Here is a 14866-nt window from a genome sequence, read left to right on the forward strand (position 1 = left end):
GAAAAGTCATTAACGAACTGTCATATGTCATCATTAATTTTTGTCTGTCATTCATTTCATTCCTCTTTCGTGTGTTAAAAAATGGCGAGTCGTGTACAAAATCGTCGTCCGGCGCAAGATTCCGATAATACCATCTCGTACGTCCAGTGCGATGGCCTGGTAAGCTAAATCTTCAATATTAAGTATTATTCAACAGTTTATGATAGTTTTGCGCGGCTCAATCGTAATGTCTTGACGGAAATCGTGCTTTTAAACTATCCCTACTCTACCACGCGTAGCACCCTTGTCATCTTGGTTGACACTTTGGCGTTTTAACACTCCTGATACCAAGCCGTAAATTCTGATGCCGCTATAACAAATAATTTTACTTTTAGGCTGCGATGAAGATGGTAAAGCACTGTCATGAAGAATCACTGAGTGGAATGGACGTAGCTCAGGGTGCCCTGCTGGGATTGGTGGTGGACGATCGTTTAGAGATCACCAACTGTTTCCCGTTTCCAAAATCGTCGGATGAGACAATCGACGAGGAAGAGTACCAACTCAATATGATGCGTCGTTTGCGGTTGGTTAATGTGGATCACTTCCATGTTGGGTGGTACCAAAGCGCCGATGTTGGCAACTTCCTGTCGTTGCCGTTGTTGGAATCGCAGTATCACTATCAGACCAGCATCGAGGAATCCGTCGTGGTGATTTACGATACGCAAAAATCGGCCCGCGGGTTTCTGACATTGAAGGCCTATCGGCTAACACCGCAGGCCATTGCTATGTACAAGGAGGAGAAATTTACCCCGGAAGCACTGCGCAACCTGAAGGTTGGTTACGAGAATCTGTTCATCGAAATTCCAATTGTGATCAAGAATTCGGCTCTCTGTAACATCATGATGTCGGAGATGACGGAAATGGTTCCCGAGGAGGAAGGAACGCACTTTTTGGACCTCGGAACTGCATCCGTGCTGGAAAATCACTTGCGCTGTCTGATGGATCGCGTTGATGAGCTCAACCAGGAGGCGAACAAGTTCAACAAGTATCAGCAAACTGTTATTCGTCAGGAGCAGGTAAGACAGAACAAATATTGTTTATATTTGTATTGTTGTACACCCAGGTTTTTTACACGGTTGGAAGTCATTAATTTCTCGGTTAACCTGAGCTTTCGCAGCTTTTTAAATACCCCCTGAATTTTCTTTGATTTTTTGGGATTTTTTTTTCGTGGGGTTAACTTATTGTTTAATTGACGCTGAAGGTCTTAAACGACTAAAACCAAACCGTGTAAAAAAACCTGGGTGTATTTACAATATGCAGTATTATACCGATATCATGATCCCCTGATGAATTTTGGGGTGATAAAATAGGGCATGTGACAAAAACGTTTTTTTATTTTCAATTTTTTAAATTTATTTCACAATAATATGAATCAGTTTATGCCTTGGAAAGGCAAAATGCGTGAACGGTATCCATTATCTCTTGTCGAAAATGATTACAAAATCCTTCACAAGTATACACTGCTTATTAGAGTGGGAGCAGTTGAATGGAAAAAACGCAAACTCCATCCAATCAAGTGAGATCAAGTTTTTTCTTACTCGTTTTGTGACCCCAATCAATTATGCAAAAAAAGGGCTCGATTGTTTGGGGCTCCGCTTTCCGCATCGCGTTTGAAATTTAAATGTAGATTAGTATAATAGGAAAACGAATTTTCTTACATTTTTGCTCCTATCGGATCCAATTTATCGCCATTCACGTCATTTAATACCTTTGCATATAGGAGAACTGTTCCGTTTTCCATCTCACTGAACATATATTCATCTCATCACAAAATAAAGAAATACAGCATTAATCTCGTCGCTTTTTTTGCTAACAAGCGTGCTCACTGGTGGAAAAAAATTCAAAAATAAGAAACAAACCAAATTCCTTTTCATTGCTTTGTTTTTGATGGGCTGGAAATAGGAACTATGGGATGAAGTGCCGATCCGTTCCCTTAGTTTGAGGGATGCCGAACGATTTTGCTGAAGAACGTATGTTGCTGAAACGTCTACAAAACATGTTATAACGCTCGAAGATGGATTGTTCAAACAGTGTACAAGAAATCAATGTTTCTGACAGCACTACCTTGTAGCCTATGGTTGTTAGAGGGCAAAAGTCTTCTTCTTTTTTGTACGGATTTTTAGATTTATAAATTATTCCGAATAACTTCAATTATCTTCCCAGCCCTATAAGATCAATTATGTTAACACAACTTCGAAGCGTTATAATTATGTTTAAGGGCGTTACAGCAACGTACTTTCTTCAGCAAAGTTCTTCGGCATTCTTTGGGTTATACTTCAACGCAATGTGCAACTTGGTTTATGATGAACTGAAACCTCTAGGAGTAAAAAAGCAAAAGTATACGTTTTCCCCTACTTATTTCCATACAAACTTCAAACGCGATGAGGAATTTTATTACATTATATTAATAATTAGATTTTATTAATTAGAGTTCCATACTGATGCATATCACGAACTTGAAAGCTCCATTTCTCGCGGTTAGTTTCGTAGGGGCGTAACTGTATTGATCGATTTCTTTTAATCGATTTTATATTTTGCTAATATCTCAATTGTTTCAAAAGCTTCAACCGTGATTATTGATTCTGGTGCAAGATACAACCATCCTTTATCACACCAGGCCTTTAAATCATCAAAAAACTAGCGCAATTCGGTACAATATTAAAAAGAAAACATCGACGAAGAGAAATCGATCTATACAGTTACGCCCCTATGAAACTAAGCGCGAGATTTCTTCCATATCGATTGTTACAAAAATTCGATCATAAGCAGTACAGGAGTCAATCATTGTTATATGCGGTATTCACGAAAAAAAAAAATTTTCAAAAATAAATTTTCACAAAATAGGGTTAAAAACTTGATATAATCGGGTCATATTGTCAAATCTTTAAATAGAAGTCATGCTCACCCTACTGAACGTTTTGTATCTTTTTCTAGGACAAGCATCGAATGTTGGCCAAGCACGCGCAGGAGAACGCAGTCCGTTTAGCCAAGGGAGAAACCACTGTACCGGAGGATGAGGTCCAGAAACTGTTCCGACCGCTGCCGGTTCCGTCGCGTTTGAACCCGATGATCGTTTCCGGTCAAATCAATACCTACGCTCAGCACATTTCACAATTCTGTTCGCAATCGTTGGCTAAGCTGTACATGACTCAAGCTCTGCAAGGCGCCAAGGAGAATAAGCAGTAAATTTGTAAGAGGAGAACGTTGCACGGAAGGGTGTTCACGCTGAACGTTTGTTGATGTGCTGAAGAGTGTGAAAAAAAGGACAGTGAATATTTTCATTTCGAAGCAAAATAAGGAAAAGAAAGAATTAATAGCAGGAAATTTCAAAATAACAATTAGAAAACATTGTTGTTGGATTGGTGAGGCATAATATCTAAAAATCACAATTTATCTTCCAACAGGAAAAACAGTCTATTATTTTGAGAAAACTAGGAAACTAAAAGAAATTCCTTGGATCCTTTCCCTCCCATGATGTCTGTATTAGCGCACCATCAAATTTTCCACCTTTCAACCTTCATCGAATTGTTTCAACAGTAAATATTTGATACGTCTGATGGTTTTGTTAGACTGCTCAGCAGTCTTGCATCGGATTTTGATTCTGTTTTCTGCTATCGATCACAAAATTGCTATTGGTCATCGTTTTAAAAATGGACATGGCTGCGGAGATATTGATGGGAGTATTGGGGTAACCTCCGCAAGTAGGCCCCACCAAAGCGACCGTGTGCCGCTCAAAGCGCACAAGCCCAAGTCCTGGTGTTAGGTGGGACGCTAAACAGCCCTGACACGACGGCCCTCCGACGAGACAGGAGGTTTGCGCTGGCCCAATAAGCCGCCTAGAAAACCAATCATTACGAACAATATAAGAGATAATGCGACTCGATATAATCGGCAAAGACCTAGGCGACGAATACAGGATCACGATTGGAAGCTTGGAACATGGAATTGCAAGTCGCTAGGTTTCGCAGGTTGCGACAGGATGATCTACGATGAATTACATCCCCGCAACTTCGACGTCGTGGCGCTGCAGGAGATTTGCTGGACAGGACAGAAAGTGTGGAAAAGCGGGCATCGAGCGGCTACCTTCTACCAAAGCTGTGGAACCACCAACGAGCTGAGAACCGGCTTCATAGTGCTGGGTAAGATGCGCCAACGCGTGATTGGGTGGCAGCCAATCAACGCAAGGATGTGCAAGCTGATGATTAAAGGCCGTTTCTTCAACTATAGCATCATCAACGTGCACTGCCCACACGAAGGGAGACCCGACGACGAGAAAGAAGCGTTCTACGCACAGCTGGAGCAGACATACGATGGATGCCCACTGCGGGACGTTAAAATCGTCATCGGTGACATAAACGCACAGGTAGGAAGGAAGGAAATGTATAGACCGGTCATCGGATCGGATAGTCTGCACACCGTATCGAATGACAACGGCCAACGATGCATAAACTTCGCAGCCTCCCGCGGAATGGTAGTCCGAAGCACCTTCTTTCCCCGCAAAAATATCCACAAGGCCACATGGAAATCACCTAACCAAGAAACGGAAAACCAAATCGACCACGTTCTAATCGACGGTAAATTCTTCTCCGACATCACGAACGTCCGCACTTACCGCAGTGCGAATATTGAATCCGACCACTACCTCGTTGCAGTATGCCTGCGCTCAAAACTCTCGACGGTGTACAACACGCGTCGAAGTCGGACGCCGCGGCTTAATATCGGGCGGCTACGAGACGGTAGACTAGCCCAAGAATACGCGCAGCAGCTAGAAGTGGCACTTCCAACGGAAGAGCAGCTAGGCGCAGCGTCTCTTGAAGATGGCTGGAGAGATATTCGATCCGCCATTGGTAGCACCGCAACCGCTGCACTTGGAACGGTGCCCCCGGATCAGAGAAACGACTGGTATGACGGCGAATGTGAGCAGTTAGTGGAAGAGAAGAATGCAGCATGGGCGAGATTGCTGCAACACCGCACGAGGGCGAACGAGGCACGATATAAACAGGCGCGGAACAGACAAAACTCGATTTTCCGGAGGAAAAAGCGCCAGCAGGAAGATCGAGACCGTGAAGAAACGGAGCAACTGTACCGCGCTAATAACACACGAAAGTTCTATGAGAAGTTAAACCGTTCACGTAAGGGCCACGTGCCACAGCCTGATATGTGTAAGGACATAAACGGGAACCTTCTTACGAACGAGCGTGAGGTGATCCAAAGGTGGTGGCAGCACTACGAAGAACACCTGAATGGCGATGTGGCAGACGAAGATGGCGGTATGGTGATGGACCTGAGAGAACGCGCGCAGGACATCATCTTCCCGGCTCCGGATCTCCAGGAAATCCAGGAGGAGATTGGCCGATTGAAGAACAACAAAGCCCCTGGGGTTGACCAACTACCAGGAGAGCTATTTAAACACGGTGGTGAGGCACTGGCTAGAGCGCTGCACTGGGTCATTACCAAGATTTGGGAGGAGGAAGTTTTGCCGCAGGAGTGGATGGAAGGTGTCGTGTGTCCCATCTACAAAAAGGGCGATAAGCTGGATTGTAGCAACTACCGCGCAATCACATTGCTGAACGCCGCCTACAAGGTACTCTCCCAAATTTTAAGCCGTCGACTAGCACCAACTGCAAGGGAGTTCGTGGGGCAGTACCAGGCGGGTTTTATGGGCGAACGCTCCACCACGGACCAGGTGTTCGCCATTCGCCAAGTACTGCAGAAATGCCGCGAATACAACGTGCCCACACATCATCTATTCATCGACTTCAAAGCCGCATATGATACAATCGATCGGGACCAGCTATGGCAGCTAATGCACGAACACGGTTTTCCGGATAAACTGATACGGTTGATCAAGGCGACGATGGATCGGGTGATGTGCGTAGTTCGAGTTTCAGGGGCATTCTCGAGTCCCTTCGAAACCCGCAGAGGGTTACGGCAAGGTGATGGTCTTTCGTGTTTGCTATTCAACATCGCTTTGGAAGGTAATACGAAGAGCAGGGATTAACACGAGTGGTACAATTTTCAATAAGTCCGTCCAGCTATTTGGTTTCGCCGACGACATAGATATTATGGCACGTAACTTTGAGAAGATGGAGGAAGCCTACATCAGACTGAAGAGGGAAGCTAAGCGGATCGGACTAGTCATCAACACGTCGAAGACGAAGTACATGATAGGAAAGGTTCAAGAGAAGACAATGTGAGCCACCCACCGCGAGTTTGCATCGGTGGTGACGAAATCGAAGTGGTAGAAGAATTTGTGTACTTGGGCTCACTGGTGACTGCCGAAAATGACACCAGCAGAGAAATTCGGAGGCGCATAGTGGCTGGAAATCGTACGTACTTTGGACTCCGCAAGACGCTCCGATCGAATAGAGTTCGCCGCCGTACCAAACTGACAATCTACAAAACGCTCATTAGACCGGTAGTCCTCTACGGACACGAGACCTGGACGATGCTCGTGGAGGACCAACGCGCACTTGGAGTTTTCGAAAGGAAAGTGCTGCGTACCATCTATGGTGGGGTGCAGATGGCGGACGGTACGTGGAGGAGGCGAATGAACCACGAATTGCATCAGCTGTTGGGAGAACCATCCATCGTTCACACCGCGAAAATCGGACGACTGCGATGGGCCGGGCACGTAGCCAGAATGTCGGACAGTAACCCGGTGAAAATGGTTCTCGACAACGATCCGACGGGCACAAGAAGGCGAGGTGCGCAGCGGGCAAGGTGGATCGATCAGGTGGAAGATGACTTGCGGACCCTCCGTAGACTGATATAGAGTTACGCAAAGAGTGAAGCCAAATCTACCTATTGAACTGTCAAACCGTCTACCTATCGAGCAAAGTAAACAAATGCTTGTTGGTAAGGTGGAAGTATTGTTATCGCCTAATGATTATTCTGGCGAATTAAAACGCATGAATTGAAATGTATTAGATTTGTTCTAGAAACAGCTTCAAAAAACTTCAATACACCCCCCAATAAAGTAGCAACAAGAAACTCACATGTTTGCACTCTGTGGGTGACTTGGTTATCGAATTAAAAAGCTTTAGCAGTGAACACTCCCGTGAAGTCACTTTAAGGGTTGAACAAAAATGAAAGTTGCAAACAGAATAACAAGAAGATTATTCAGAATAAGTGTAAGAAGATCCTCTTTGCGCAACTCTATATAATAGACTCTGTTTGCAACCACAACCGTGCGTTCGTGTTGGTGAGAAATGTCGGCGAGACCCTAATGGTTGGTTTTCTGTTGGATATGTAGGGTTAAAAGTACGTCACTTTTGAAGTATAGCCTTTGTTACACGCCTACCTTGTTTTGATTAGATTTTTTTCGCTATCGCCAGTGGGAGAAAGTGAGAATAACCGGTGGTAAGTTACTGAAATGTTTTTTTACTATTACGTGAAAAGCAAATCTTAATCAGGTGTGAAAAGCTCAGAGGTTTGCATTAAAGTTCGAAATGTTATGGAAGGTAAGTAATAGAAAAAAGAGCATTTCTTGAACGCAACAAACTTGGCTAAGTAGGTACACCAGGAGAAATTCCGGAACGGAAAACCTTGAAACGGCGCACATCTTCATCAAGCACGAGATCAAAGTTGTAAAAAGGGGTGGGTGGGGGTTGAAAATTGTCTTTTTCGGCATTATGTAATTTGTTAATGAACCATGTACTGTACCGCTCACAAAAAAAACAACTCTTCCGCTCATTTTTGGTCGCAACGGAAATACGCCAGATAGTCGCCTAAGAAAAACATACCTCCAGATAAAAAAACTATTTCGATATTTTTTCAAATTTGGCCGCCACGTGGTGCTAGGATGCTTGAATAGCAATGCTTGGATAGCACGTGCTATTTGTACTGCGGAGAAATTGTTCACATCTATGAGAGCTTTGGAAAATTATCACGAAAGTTGAAATTATGTTGCAAGGCACAATAACGTAGAAAACAAATCATACGCTCTGTCGACCAGCCTACTTTGACCGATCTAACGTTTATTTCCTTACGAAAACCGTTTTTTTAAATATATTTTTATGTATTGATTTTTGAGGGCTACTTTGTATGGACCACATTTAGAACTTCTAAAGGCACATCTTTTTGTTAAAGACCCATGGACCTATCTCGTTTATTTATCATGTTATAGCCGTTTTTCGAATAAAAACATATTTTTTTCAAAATGAAATAAAACGCTTTAAACAAAAAACGCTCTCTCAATTTTTCCACCATAAACGCAGAAAAGTGCGAGCTTTCGAATAGAACCAATAGATTGAAAATCGGTTTGCTCCATTTTGAAATATACGCATATGAAAAAAACACGTTTTTCATACAAAAACTCGAATAACTTTTTTGTTATAAGAGATAAATCCATGGTTCTTTAACAAAAATGTGCGTCTTCCAAAGTCCTAAAAGTGCTCGCAACAAAGTTTATGCGAGAAATGAATGTATGAAAAGTTATGTGAAGAATACCGATTTTTAGGGACCGCCCTAACGTATTTATTGAAAAAGCTCATAACTTGTGAACCATAAGTGATAGAAAAATGGTTTCTTCGGCAAAGTTGCTCAAAATTCATTGCTCTACAACTTTGTGGAACATTGCACAAGTCTTTACCGAAAAATTAAAAAGTTGATATTATGAACTTCTGAAATATAGGTACCACCCTAATTTCACTACATGGAAAAAAATCATCAAAAAATATGAAATTTTTTTCCCAAAGACACTATATATCTAAAACTAATAGTTTTGGCGCAAACATTTTTGTCTTGCTAGATTCGACTTTGGGACCATTGTGCATTGCCTACGCATTCTGCCTCTGATGCACAAATGATTAGACACTTCAAGATCTCGTCCACTTGCTTAATCAAAAATGGATGTCTTTAAGAAAATGCCAAAATCATGTCTGATTAATTATTTTTCTGCAGAATAATTCAGAAAAGAAACAAATAAGCGTTTTCTTATCGTCTCTTGAATTTGTTCTTTGAGACCATCGTAACGGCGGCAATTAATGTGGCTTTAATTGATAAATACCACGACGACATAATAGTTCTACAGCAGGTTGAACAGGTTCGAAGGCTTGAATTATTTCACCTACCGAAAACAAAAATCATAGCCACAGAACATAAGTTTGGATTGCAGCTTCAAATCGAACAAAGTTTTATGTACGGCCCCCTGAAACTTGGTGTCAGCTGCCAAGACAAGTTCTTTTCCGAATTCAGAACGGATATATTTTGATCTCCGGAAGAGAACTACTACAGCACTTACCGTTTTCACAATTTCATTAAAGAAAAAAGTCATTGACGAATTTCGCGCCAACCCTTCTATGGGGCTGGCAGCACCATCTCAGAATCGAATGAAACTTGGTGGGCATAAAGATATGGTATTTCAAAGCCACTCTGCATACTTAGTTTTCAAAATTGTCAAGAGTAACATTTGATAAGGGCCTAACTTTTTATCATTTATTTTTTCAAAAATCGATGTTACTCAAAAATGAAAAGACTTACAAAAAAGTGCTGTATCGCGGACTGTCGTGAAATTTCTGAAGTTTTTGGAAAAATATCCAAAAATAAAAAAATATTTCTACACTGAAAAATTAGTTTAAAAATTAAAATCGATATTACAAAAAAACCTCATCTTAGAAATCGATGAAATTTTTTCTGTAGATAGGTATTTAAATTATCTAACTTTTCTGGGAATAATGTTCCTGTGACATATTTAAGGAAAAAAAGTTTTTCTGACAAAAACTTTTTCCATGTCCATATTGAGTGAAAATTTATAAGCGTGTTTTATGCCTACAGCGCCAAATATAGGTTCAGCAGCCTATCATAAACCAACGACACATTTTGGACGTATAAAAATTTGTTTAGGAAGCAATTTATCATAATCCAACATATTTGTGGACCAACATTTGAAAAGGGTTTATATTTTCTTTGGCTTTTTGTATCGAAGTAGTTTAAAAACAATTGAGTTTACAAAAAAAAACGAATAATTGCTTTGAAAACGGGCTAATGTTGCCGAAACGAAATTGAAGTGACTCGATTATCCGGAGTATCGATTTTATTTTCACTCCGGATAATCGAATCACCACAAAAAAATCAAATTTGCAATTAAATGACAAAAACTTATGTTTTATTTTATTCGCAGTGGTGTAGTCAGAATTTATTTGAGAAAAACATTGATTAATCCACCTAGCGGTATCGGTGACTTTCTGGTGTAATATGGAAAAATAGTATGCTTGCCAAAACTTTTGAGTCTATAGTCCGATTCAGTCTTGAAGCATTGCAACTTGATGGTTAAGAATAGGTGCCAATAAAATAGCTAGACTTTTTAAGTTTTTTGTACAAAAAATAGTATGTTTGCCTTTATTTCTTTTGAGTCAATTGTCCGATAAATGAAATTATCAATACAAAACAATATGCTTCAATAAGAAACAGGATTTCTCATTAAATGCAAGCAGTTGGAAGCAAATAAGGATAAGGATAAGTACCGCAAAATTGGTTAGATTTTTTGCACTCAAAAACACAGACATCACCTCAATTCGCCGATCATGGACGATCGGTATGTAATACTATGCATCTTAAAATTATCTGAATGTTAAAAATTTAAAGATAATTTGGGAAATTTCCTCTGAAAGCTAGAAGGGGTCGCCGTGGTCACTACTAACAATTTAGTTTTGCTGAAGTTGTTAACTGAATCTAAACTCTGCTTACCTAAATGAACATCCATGAATTACATAAGTGTGACAATCCATACACAATTTTAAAATGATTGATATAAAAAGTTTGAAGGAGGGTTGGAGGAGAGGGTTGAAAACGGTCGATTTGACAACATCGCCACCAATAATTGGTGACTCTCTCAAACGAATGGCAAAACGAGCAAGTCTTGCCGAAGATTATGGAAATACTATTAAGACTCCTCGGGAGTTGTACGAATGGGCAGTAACACAATCAGACAGAAATATATCTATAAATTACGTTTCTGTTATATCTCGTATGAGCAATACTCAACAATGGCAGAAGAGTTTGATGAACTATTCAAAAAAGCAAAAACTATAACTGGCACACAAAAGTTTCATTATTTTATACCAATCGCTCATAATAAAATCCTGGCTAAAAAATATTCCAACTCAGATGAAGACCCAAATGTCTACAAATTGTTCGAGTAAATTTACAAATTAATGAGTATTTTTTTGCTAAACCAATTTTAATCTTTATATTCATTGATTTATTATCTCGGTGAACGAAACGCTCTTTTATGTTTCAGATTTTACAGTCAAATTTACAATAGTCCATCAAACATCACAATTTTGTAAATCTGGTCATTTGTGTGTATTATTGATATAAGAAATCTAGGAAAATATACGCCTTTTTCAAATGTTGGTCCACATTAATGTTAGAAATTGCTTCCTAAACAAATTTTTATACGTCCAAAATGTGTCGTTGGTTGATGATAGGCTGCTGAACCTATATTTGGCGCTGTATGCATAAAACACGCTGATAAATTTTCACTCAATATGGACATGAAAAAAGTTTTTGTTAGAAAAACTTTTTTTCCTTAAATATGTCACAGGAACATTATTCCCAGAAAAGTTAGATAATTTAAATACCTATCTGCAGAAAAAATTTCATCGATTTCTGAGATGAGGTTTTTTTGTAATACCGATTTTAATTTTTAAAACTATTTTTTTTCAGTGTAGAAATCGATTTTTCATTTTTTGGATATTTTTCCAAAAAACTTCAGGGAATTTCACGACAGTCCGCCATACAACACTTTTTTGTAGGTCTTGTCATTTTAGAGTTTCATAGATTTTTTAAAAATCAATGAAAAAAAATTAGGCCCTCATCAAATGTTACTCTTGACAATTTTTGAAAAACTAAGTATGCAGAGTGGCTTAGAAATACCATATCTCTATGCCCACCAAGTTTCACTCGATTCTGAGATGGTGCTGCCAACCGCTGGTCGAGTTGGCGCGAAATTCGTCCATTGGAAATTTGACAAATGGCTAAAATAATAGAGCAGCATAGGGGAACTGGGGGTAGGACGCCCACGTTAAGGAAAATGCCATTTTTATCAATGAAAACCACCATTTCAGCCAGTTTTCATCAGCGCATACTGAAGAACAGCATATCTGCGACTGACTACCGATAACAGATATCTAATTGTCCATTTTATTGCACAGAAATTTGATTTTTAAAAAGCACCCGAAAAAAAATGATTTTGAAACCATGCGGGGTGAGATGCGCCAGTGGATGGGTTAAAACGCGCATGTGCTTATCGTAATGATTTTCATTTTAATTGCCTACATTAAGGCAATTAACCCAATGTTTCAGCTGTTTCGGTCATACGAAATGAGCATGGGCGTAATGCCCCACACCGACCTCAGAAGTTTGAAGGCCCATAAAATCGTTTTAAAACCATTTTTGACGACGATTTCGTGTGGAACATAAAGAACACGAGTAAGCAGCATGGCTCATGGCTCAATTATTAATTTATCAATGTATAACAGCGACAGAAAGACTAAATTCCACCGAGCTAGAATTGCATCAAAACACGCAAAAATCGTTTTTTCGAGTTTTTCATGTATAACTAGAGAAAAATCATGAAATATATGTATCCAATGGCAATATTTTTCATTGCTTTATCGTATAGACTATTGAAAATTATCAAAATAGGGATATTTAACCTTATTCAGGGGTGGCGCGTTTTAACCCCTATGGGCGTGCTACCCCCACTTCCCCTATATGCTTAATTACGATGATGATCGATTTTTGCGGTAGCGTGAATGTCGTCTATGATGCTTACTTGTGCAAATGTTCAATCATGCGCGCATTCAATTGTTGTAAGTGTTTGGGGCCCGGCGAATCTTTAGCTTAACTGAAAACTATTCGAGATGTTTTATACACACAACAAAATTAGAAATACCGAAAATACCGGTATTTTCCGTCTCTTAAACCAGTATTTTCGGTACTCAAAATTGACCGCTAATACCGGTATTACCGGTTTCGGTATTACCGGTTAGACCACCCTAATTTAAAGGGATTTCAAAAATTTATTCAGTGGAAATTAGATAGCAAATATTAGCATGCTTTTAGACACAAATAGACCACTTCTTTGCATGTATGTGTTTAAATTTACTATTACTACCATATAAATCTCACTTATTTTTAAGGTATTAAACACGATTAGTTTTACATAAAGCATTTATAATGCGAAATATATGTTATTATTTTAAGCTATTGAGTTTCATTCAAATCAATGACCGATTTAGTTAGTTCTGAATTAATTATCGAGGTCTCTGGAAATAACGATTAACGAGTAGGTACCTACTACCAGCGTTATGATAGTTACTAACTATGTTACAATAGATATTCAATCCCACGAGCGTCTGATAGATAGGCAACTTGACGTACAGTCCGTTATCATTCGTTTTGTTGTCACTCAACCCAAGAAATCCGCCTATTGGTAGGCAATTAATTTATCACTTTACAGTTTACACGTTCAATCGCCGTGGGAAGTTGAGTAGTTTTATCTCGTTTTAAATATTGGAGTCTGAAAATAAAATTAGATTCCATTTGTCTCTATTTTAGATCAATATACCGTGAAGTACCCTAATTTCGCGCACTTAAGATCTGACAAAGTTGAAACGTTCATAGAAAAACTTGTAGTGTCCATTTGGGAACATTTGCTACTGCATCACGCAGTAGCATGATTCTAGGTTCTCAAAAAAATATTACTTGCAAATTTTGCAGCTATATAAAAAAAATTGCGGTATGAATCTGAGACCGTTGTATGCTCCTTATTTCGCGCATGAAAATTAATAGGATGGTTCTTAATTTCGCGCAAAAGTGGTCCTAACTTCGCTCATGTTTGGAATTGAATATCGTTATTGGTTTGAAGAAATATAGTCATCCGTATTCACGTTAATATTACGAGTAAATTATTTCCCGAGGCAATTTTATTGAACATTCTAAAATATTTCCCGTGAAAATATAGAATGGTTTCCTACGTTCTTGATATTTCGGAGCAATTTTCTGGGGTAATTTAAAAAAAATCCTATGAACATTCCAAAGACTTTTCCGAATAATTTTCGGTGTAAATTATTGAGAATTTTCAATTCAAATGTTAATGAATTTCTTGTAAAAATTTCAAACAAATTACAAAGACTTTTTCACAAAAAATGCGAATATATTTTTTTGTGGTGGGAAATTCAAATAATTTCTCGTGGAAATTTTCAACAATTGCTTTAGAAATTCCGAAAATTTTCCATCGATAATTCCAAATAACTTGCATTAGTAGGTGACTCTGATCCGACGATTCGGTACCTTTATTGGTCCTTTTTCAATAGATTAACTGAACCATTTTATTCCACCCGACAAGCACAACATCGCCTCATATCAATGTCTTATACCACTTTATAACCGATCTAGTGCCGACTGAGTAGCAATTAATAGCTCTATTACATATATCAGCTGAGATTTTATGTTATACAAACTCGAACCCTCGGTTATATCGACAGCGAAACTATTTTGCATGGTCCGGGTGTGCGTTTTGCTGATACAGGCGAGTCCAACCCCAACTTCACTTGCATGAACAAAATTATCAAGTCAGCCAACTACCCTCAGGACATTTCTCAATCCTGGCACCAATACATCGCAAACACGTGCCACGTTTTCATTGTGCTTAAACGCGTCTAGCGCCTCAACCCGCCGTCGCGACGTTGTTCGCATTTTCTTATGCTCCTGTATTCCACTTCACCCCCGTGTACGATTTTCCACGTAGCTATTTGCAAATACGGCCGTTCTCAACTCCGCGCCTCGGTTGTCGCGTTGTCAGTCTTTAGGAGGGTGG

At 39.6% G+C, this 14866-nt stretch overlaps 1 protein-coding gene across 1 annotated transcript; it reads left to right on the forward strand.

Moving 5' to 3' along the window:
* On the forward strand, positions 1-3449 carry LOC134213086 (eukaryotic translation initiation factor 3 subunit H). Its single transcript, XM_062691668.1, has 3 exons — positions 1-159; positions 375-1055; positions 2974-3449. The coding sequence occupies exons 1-3, from the start codon at positions 82-84 to the stop codon at positions 3223-3225; spliced, it is 1011 nt and encodes a 336-aa protein (XP_062547652.1). The 5' UTR covers positions 1-81; the 3' UTR covers positions 3226-3449.
* Positions 3450-14866: the final 11417 nt, after the last annotated feature.

This window comes from Armigeres subalbatus, chromosome 2 (assembly GCF_024139115.2).
Source record: "Armigeres subalbatus isolate Guangzhou_Male chromosome 2, GZ_Asu_2, whole genome shotgun sequence".
NCBI classification, from domain to species: domain Eukaryota; kingdom Metazoa; phylum Arthropoda; class Insecta; order Diptera; family Culicidae; genus Armigeres; species Armigeres subalbatus.